Source organism: Parasteatoda tepidariorum, chromosome 2 (genome assembly GCF_982258835.1).
Source record: "Parasteatoda tepidariorum strain Cologne lab strain chromosome 2, Ptep-v5.0, whole genome shotgun sequence".
NCBI classification, from domain to species: Eukaryota; Metazoa; Arthropoda; class Arachnida; order Araneae; family Theridiidae; genus Parasteatoda; species Parasteatoda tepidariorum.
The window spans coordinates 122465533-122474557 of NC_141756.1; the positions used below are offsets into that span (position 1 = coordinate 122465533).

A 9025-nucleotide genomic window follows, 5' to 3' on the forward strand; every position below is an offset into this window, starting at 1 on the left:
CATAGTTACATAGCTATTAGTAGCTGTTTCTTTTAAAAACAAAATCACAAAGACATTTTTTCAAAAATTTAAAATTATAGTACAAAAATAAAACTGTTACACACAGGATCTTAATATTTATAGAATTTGAAATTAAAAAAAATAGTAAAGAAAGAGTTGAAGCAATATAATAACTGCAAAAAAATCCAAAAGCAAATTCTTTTTTTCTGCAGATACTTTTCTTGTTCATTGGAAAGGAAAGAAATACTCCAAATTTTTCTGCTCTCGTTTCGGAATAAAAAATAATAACAAAAGTTCTGCAATCAGAAGTTTAAAAGATCCCTCTAGAAAAGTTTTTTTCTTTCATTTTCTGAAAGAACACCATAATTTTTAAAGAACACGGATAAAAACATTTTATATTTTAATCAAATATGTGAGCGGGGATGTTGTTAGAAATTCAGACATTTGGAACACCATGAAATTCGGGGAGATGATAAATTCCATCTTAAAAATTAGATTTTTTGGTAACTTAAATCACACACAATAGCAACTTAATAGAAAGATAAGAAATTAAAAAACATTTTCCACTGACATTGGTCGTGAACAAGGCGATGATGATTGTTAAGAATCGAAAATTTTGTGATCGATAGCATGATGAGGCAATTTGGACAGCATTGCACATGCATTCACCTCCTAGACAATCTGGAACCCTTCAATTTTAAGCTGGGTAGGCTTCAAGGTGCCAACAGAGATATGCATCAAAATTATTAAATAGAAACTGTAATACTTAGTATTTTCCTTCCTAAATGATTAAAACAGGGTTGCCACAGAAAAAAATGAACAAAATAGTTGCTTTTAGTAGCCTAAAACATGAAAATAGTTGCCTAAATAAGAACAAAAATTCAGCAAAAATAAGACTAAAATTTTATTAAATGACTTAATTGTCATATACCATGATACATTTAGTCAAGTTAGTGGCAAATACGATAATTTTTATGTCAACGTTAGTGTTCTAGCACTAAATTTTTATATAAAAAAATTTCCATATTTGCAGAAAATTAAATACTTTTAATTACTAGAATTCATTCAAATTCATGCACTGTATTAAAAATTGGGATCTTTCAAATCATGCAGAATTTCTCAGCAATAACCGTTCAAAAGGCAATCGAGAAATGAAATAGACTTAGAATCTATGCAAATTGAACGCATTAAAAAGTGATGACTCAAATTTACAATCGAAAACTTTTTATTTTTTAATTATTTATTTATTTTTTTTTAATTTTATTATTTTTATTTTACATTTCCTAAGAAAAGAAACTCAGTGTCTTCAGAAGATTTTGCGGGCTGCAGGTTTTCAACCCAATTATGCTAAAAACATTGCTAGGAGTACAGAAAAGTCTTCTCATAGTCTCCTTTTCCTGAAAATAGTTGCTTTTTTTAGTCTTTTCAGACAAAAAAAAAATTTTTTATTCAATTTCTGAATTTTTCTATAAATTGTTTAAATCAATTATTATATGGTAAAAACCATTTTAATTTTTAACATGTTTTAATTACTAAGAGCTTGTTAAAATTATCAAATAATACAATCACTTGCAAACATAAATTTTTTTTTTTTTTTTGCTTTCATTGCAATAGAAGAAAATTTATTTATCTGTACTAATCCAATACTTTCAAAATTATATATTTTTTGTGGAAAAAAAGTATTTCTGCCTTAATATTTATGTACCTTTATTAACAATGACTATTTCCAAAATAATTAACACTTTAGAGAACTAAATTCTAGTCAATAAGTTATAAGATTTTTCCACATGCCTACTCAAAAAGCTCCGTGAAACATTGCATGAAAAGATGATTTGTTTGTAAAATATTATAGATTTATTTATACTTTTGATTGGTATTAAAAAATATGCTCCAGTCTTTTCAGCAGTTGAACTTTTTATTCAACTTTCTTGAAATGTTAAAATACACAATATACTTACGGAATTATTCATGAGTGCTTTCACTCGCCCTATTAGTGAGGTGTGAATAAGACTTTCTGCTGTATTGTAATCCATACTGAGTAAGAAGTTCAATAATCCAGACAATTCATTTTGTTCTAAAAACCTCATCACAAAGCTGCAAATAAAATTATATTTAAAACTAAAGGATAATTTAGAAAAAAATTAGTTTTTCTAAGCAATTTAATAAACATAAATCATTATCAGATTATATTAGCATTATTATCAGATTGTATTACCATTATTATGAGATTATAAAAGAATATTACAATAGTGAATATTGAAAGAAAAAAATTAAATTAATGAAAGTTTGAACAATTAAAAGGTAGTTGAAAACAGTATTATCTAATGATCCTTCATAATTCATATTTTTGGAATTCTCGATAAATGCTATAAAAAAATCTGATGAATAACAGTTGATGAAGGCAGGATTAAAAAAAAAATACAAGTAGTTTCATTGTTTGATGAAATTTGAAAAATTCTTTTTCAAATTCCATTCTTCTTATAAATTCTCTGTTAACTCAACAAGTTACGTCTTTAATCTTGCATTCTTTGTTAATAATTTGTCAGGTTTTGATTACAATCTTCTTTTCTCCGAACTAAATACTATTACTTTCCAACCACAAAAGCCTAACCCATATCAACCTCTATTTTTCAATTAATTTCTTATAAGAATTCCATATGTACAAATTTATTAAGGATGGTGGTTGCAAAACAACTTGTTTCATATTATATACATGGACTTTGCCTTACTTACCTTAATTTATCTCAAGTAATCATAATTTTCAGAATTCACACACATTCTGGCTACTCAAGCTTTTACTATGTATTTATTGTATTCACAAAAAACATTTTCATTTGGGAACAAATTATAAATCGTAAGAATAAAAAATGTAATGAAATGAATTTAAATCCACGTTGGAGCAATTTAAGTATGTGCTACAACCCATAAATTTTCAAAATTAGAGCAAAATTACTAAAAAGGTCAAACACCCTTTTGGGATTTATTGAAGATGCTCTAGTTAATCATTAAAATACTTATTATATTTTACTAATGGTATTATATTGGTCTTTTAGAAACAATTCTGTCAATTGTGGATCCCCACGATTCGCAAATTGTTTATTAAATGGGAATAAAAAATATAAAAATTCATAATCTTTATGAAATTTGAAATCTTTGAATTTAATTCTTCTACGGCTTGCTTTAGAAGCTCTCTTGATAAAAATGGTCACAGAAGTATTCAAGATACAAATTGTTCTGCAGGACTTCATTTGTTCTGCGCTGTACGTCACAGTTTTAGGCACTTTCTGCTTCTGGGCCATTACATATCACTACAATACTTGTGCAAAAAGGATTTTAACTTTTACCTACAGTTGCATCCTTAATGCAGTTTTTAAGTTGTCTAAAAGTTTTGCACGGGATATTATTTCATCCTCTTCACGTGGAAACAATAACTGAAACATACCATAGTAAAATTTTTATTCTGTTAACTGAAGCATAGAAATAAATACTTAAAAAAATTAACTATAATGTAAATTTTGTGAATAAAATAAAAACATTTGTTTCAAAACTTACTTCAAAAAGTGTAGGGTGATTCCAATAGAGATGTGTCAAGCATTTTTAAAAATGCTTTCTTAAACATGAATTTCAAGTGTAACTAAATCGATGATATGGTTGGTAATGTTTCTGATACAAGTACCAGAAGTTATCTAATTTAAAATTTTACATAAAAAAAAACATGCTTTTTTTTAAATTCTTTTTTTTAATAAAACCTGCAATAGGAGAAATACCAAATGAAATAGAGGTAAATGGAATGTACTTAATTCATGTAAACTAAGAAATATGACAAAACAGTTAATGGAAGATAAACAAGATCAATTTCATTGCCTTGTTTATCTTCCGTTATTGTATAGTAAGGTACTTGTAAATAAACTTTTAAATGTTCAATTTTTGCATTGAAATTTCACTTTTCGAATTTAACATAACTAGGAATAGTTCATGTTTAATAAGCTTTGTATTTCCTAAATAGGGTTGATGTTTGTTGTAAGTACATAACAGATTTTATTATAAACTGTTCAGCATGAAGACAGACTTTATACTTATAGTTTTCAATCAAATCACTAAAATCCAGACAAGTATTTTAACATTTACATACCCTGATGGAATGAGTAGTTCATGTTATGAAGAATAAAAATCATAAACTAAATTTAATATTCACTTTTACATAAACTAATAGCATATAAGGTTTGAGTGATGGGCATCATTCTCAAAAATTTTAGTCATGATTAAATTTATTTGGAGTGATTATTCTATAGCAATTAAAAAATAATTCAATGTACTAGCAGTAAACTCCTTATTCTTTCTTACAAATAGATCTGTAAGCTACAAATCAAAGAAATTATCCTTCATATGCCTTAAGTACAAATATTACAACAGGTGTCATATTTAAAAAAGTTGAAAAGTCAAACTGTCAAAAGTTAAATTCAAAATAATGGGTAATGCTTAACTAGTCAGAAAATTCTATTTCGTTGCTTGCCTATCCTGCTTGAACAATTCATCACAAAATGCTATAACACTGACAATGATCGTCTCAGTGCTTTGAATTATTATGCCAAATTTCATCGTATTTGGCACACAGACTTAGCCCAAAGATATTCATTTATGTAAATATAATAACAAATTTAAAATAACTTTTATGTATGGAAAAATTAGTACTTACATCTTATTTACTCCTTTAATCACAAAACTAAGGAACTAGTAAAACTATGAGCCTTTATTACTTAGAATTTGAAGAAAAAAATTATAGAAAGAGTCTATCAAAATAAGTGAGCAGGAAAATATTTAGAGGAAAGCTGTTAATTGTTTCAGAAGATATAGTTTAAAGCAAAATGTCAATATTTTAATTTCAAAGTGAGCTTTTGCAGCTATCTTAAATTTACAGAGTGGTGCAAAACTTAAAACTTTGCTCTCTAGACGGGGAGGTGTTGTTCTAATTTGTACAGGTCAATAGAACTAAAAGTTTAAAACTTAATGCGATTTAATGAAAAAAAATACAAATTTAGACTAATAAATATTTAAGCATCTGACACTGCTGTCTGGGCAAGCGAGGTAATGTTTCATAAGTTTCATTTTCATTTAATTTTCAGTTTTATATAAAATATTGATTATTAACATTGTTATGAGTTTTTAATTAAATTTACAGCATTAAGTTTTAATTAAATATTTCTTTAAATTAAACTCTTTGGTGAGTTGTAATAAAAATACAGTGCAATGGACAATATTAAAAATTTAATTAGTTTTTTAAGATAAGTTTTTCTTCAATGTTTGTTTATAGAATTATGGAAGCCTAACGGCTTTTTTAGGGATGCACTTTTTAGGCGGTGTCATGTGATCCGTATATATTTATACCTCATGTTAGTATGTATTTATATCAGTATGTAGGATTTATGCAGTGTTTTCCTTAAACGACTTTAGAAGCCCTGTCTACCCTTTGATCTCTATAAATGCACCCTCTTTACCTGTTCTGTAAAAATAGCCACCATCCCTTAAAAGCACTGCCTATTTATTCATATTCCATTTTAAAGAAAAATAAATGACAATTACACAATGGTAAAATTTGTATAAGTATCTCTTTTTCCGAATAGGGAATATTAATGATTTTTTTAAGCGATTTTAAAGTTATTTTTTAATTAAATACTTTATTTTTAAAAAATGCACCATTAAATGCTTATTTTCTAATAATTTTCGGTTCGAGTTATAGAAAAAAGCTTTCAAGCTGTTTTTTAAGAAACAGTTTTGTTTTTTTTTGTTTTACAACTAAATATAGATCGGAGTTAGATTGCATAGTATTCATATGCAGAGAAATTTTTGTATGATAAATTTTCTAAAATAAATTACTTAAAATCTAAAAAATATTTTACATTTTAAAAATATATTTCTAAGATGAGAAACCAAAAATATTGGGAATTATGAATCAAACTGTGAACTACAGGATGACTAAACCATAGCCACTTTCAAATTAAAACTAAAATACAATGATTTCAATAATTTATGAAGGAATTTTTCTTCTTAGTTAAGAACTAATGAACTTCTGACCATGTAAGTAAAACTTAATTGTACCTTAAATATAAATAATTTTTTAACACCCAAAATAACATGATCATAGAATTTTCATTAAAATTCAGAAATACCCAGGTTTTTATGAATTTTAAGTATTTACCTGGGTAAATATCCAGAGTATTATATAATATATTTTAACTCTTTTTGCCTTGTTTTTCTTGTTATTTTATCCGTTTTGTTCTTTTAAATTGGCCTGCCATTGGAAATAAAAATATAATATAATATCTAAATGTAGGAAAATACAACTTATACGTAACTAATTTTGAATAGAAATTTTACAGTACACAGATCAAGCCTGAAATTACTTAATTATTTAAGCTAGTTGATAAATATTCATTTTATGCATATTAAATATTTATGTTACAATACAAATTTGATAGCATTAGTTTACAATACAAATGGTGAAATACAAATTTTACAACATCGTATCTGCTGTAGCATATTTAACAGATATGGGATAATAATATTCTATTAAATTAAGCTAGTTGATAAATATGCATTTTACAGTGCTGACAGCACATGTTAAAAATTCATATTGTAGGCACATGATCAATTGACATGATTTATCAATTGATAAACTTAAAGTTTGGTTTCAGTAGTTATTATAAATTTTGAAACACACAAGAAAGAGAATTATTGGCTTAGGTTATTTTTTAATTACCATTAGATCAGCTGATAGCTTCTTAGATTTTTAACTACCAATGTCCATCAATTCTTTTATGTTTGCAATCTTCAGCTTCTAAAAAAATTTCGACGATGTTCTAGATAAGAAAGAAAAATTTTTGTTTAATTAAGTGCAGGAATAAGCATAGTTATCAACATGAAAAGAAAAACAATATGATGATTTTACAAAAATGTAAATTTCACGCCAACTTTCAAACCATATAGATATTTTTTCATGAGCTTCAAACTTTGATAATTAAGTTCACTTTAAAACCAATTTATTGAATGTACCAATTTAACTAGGGAATAATTTTTTTTAATTTAAACTAATTATCTCAAAGAAAAAATTTTTTAGTGATAAAATTAAAAACTTTGTATAATTTGGGTGTCTTAAAAGTCAAGCAAATATTTGTAAATAAAGCTCTTTTTTTATGATGGGTGCCCTTTTTTAAGGGGCTCTATACAGTTTCTAATGCCCTGCCCTTTTGAAGGTCTAGAATGAGCATCACAGATTTCATATCTTAATACAAAAGTTACAAAACAATGAAATAAAGATAATATTCCAATTAAAAACAGCAACTGGAATACTGAGAAGTAATGTTTAAAAACAGTAGAGCATTTCAGATTAACAAAGCTAAGTATTACACAATACACACAAATTTATCAAGAAAATAAATAAACTGGTTTCTTGAATGTTAAGCACTGTTTTAAACTAGCAAATGAATTATTTCAGTTTTGTTAACTCTTACTAATGAGTAAATTTCTTGTTTACTTCGTTACAGAACTATATAAGATATATTTACTACACCAAATAGGTTTACGCCATTTACAATATCCTACACAATTCAATAATTTTTCTCCAAATAAAACTTCGAAATAAAAGAGAGCTTTTATAATAAATTTCAAACTAAAACTAGCTCAATAATAACAAGTGAACTATCGACCTAAATAAAGCAAAAATTTAAATACTATTTTCTGCAGATAATTTCGGTTCTGGACGTAATATTTATATAAAAATGACTATAACAAAATACTATAACATGCGACCTATCACTAGTCAACATGCAGAGCAAGTATTAAAAAAATTTGCGCACCCCGAAATTTTTAGTTTCAAATAACTTTTTTTATTTTAGTCGAATTTTTTTAATTTAAAAATTCTCTTTTCGTAATAATATCAACAATTCAAATGCATGGAGTTTAGATCCATGTTCAAATGCTAATAAATAAAAAAAATTGTTTACATTAAGCCAGTTTCGAAGGATTGTGTGAAAATATTTTTACGCTTATAGCTTACTAGGTAAGCATCTTTAAAGCACTAGAGCTGCACATCCCGGAGGAATATACTGGAACTGATTTATGATTGATTTACATTTTGGGAACAAACTACGGAGAAATGTTATTGAGGAGGAGCTACAAAAAAACTTAACAGAAGGCAATGCCGAGAAAGCCAATCAGCGCTCTCAAAATCTCTTGGGGATACTATGCGTGTAAAGAGAGTTTACATGCGTCCTCAAGGATGATCCGAAGACATGCCATCACAATTTTGATCCTCAGCGGAGGGGACGGCACTCCCGCTTCGGTAGCCCGACGACCTGCGCGCGAAGTCGAGCACTTTACGGTAGCACAGTTTAACGAGGAAAAATACCGCACACCCTCGGTCCCTACGCAGACTGATCCAAGTGGTCACCCACCCGCAGGCTGACCGTAGCCAGTGATGCTTGACTTCGGTGATCTCCTGGGAACCGTGTCTTAACGATCAGTCCACAGCGGGACCATCTTTCTTTGTTAAAGAACGCATAATGGAATAATAATAAAAAAATAAAAAATGAAATAAAATGGCAGGGTGGGGTTCGAATTTCGAAGTCGTCTAACTCCCTTTAATATCAAGTAATAATTTCCGCACTCTGCCCCTAAGTAGGGGCTTATGGTCCAAACATGTTTGCTGAAGAAAATTTTTATAGGTGAATTAGAAGGTGCAGGGGGGCCCTCAAAGGTCTATTGCAAAGCTGACCGTGAGAGGACTTTTAAAGCAAAAATGTGGCAGGCCTTTCGGGTTCGAGTGGCATGGTGGTCAAGATACCGGACTAGTAGCTGACGGCTGGGGTGAGGGGACCCGGGTTCGAATCCCAGCTTCAGCAACTTTTCAAAAAAATTTCTTTTTTTTTCTTCCGCTTATTTTGCTTTATATTATTTTTTAAATGAGCTTTTCTATATTTTAGAGGGTCTTAAATATAGAAAATAATTTTTTTTTAAATTGGGTAAATAT

The 9025-nt window shown here is 28.0% G+C and overlaps 1 protein-coding gene across 17 annotated transcripts in view; it reads right to left on the reverse strand.

The window, feature by feature from the left end:
• Nucleotides 1–7979, reverse strand: part of LOC147816136 (disheveled-associated activator of morphogenesis 2-like) — a 70496-nt gene extending 62517 nt beyond the window's left edge. For 8 of the 17 annotated variants that reach the window (XM_087158246.1, XM_087158251.1, XM_087158245.1 and 5 more), the window contains exons 1-3: nucleotides 7854–7979; nucleotides 6758–6857; nucleotides 1959–2094 (exon numbers count right to left, since the gene is read on the reverse strand). Coding sequence is in view for 7 of the 17 variants with exons in the window: in XM_087158238.1 (XP_087014364.1) it covers nucleotides 1284–1397; nucleotides 1959–2094; nucleotides 3349–3431; nucleotides 6758–6760 (336 nt within the window). In the remaining 10 variants the exon portion in view is untranslated. The other 9 variants (XM_087158242.1, XM_087158241.1, XM_087158240.1 and 6 more) reach the window with 5 other exon arrangements.
• Between the last annotated feature and the right edge of the window lie 1046 nt (nucleotides 7980–9025).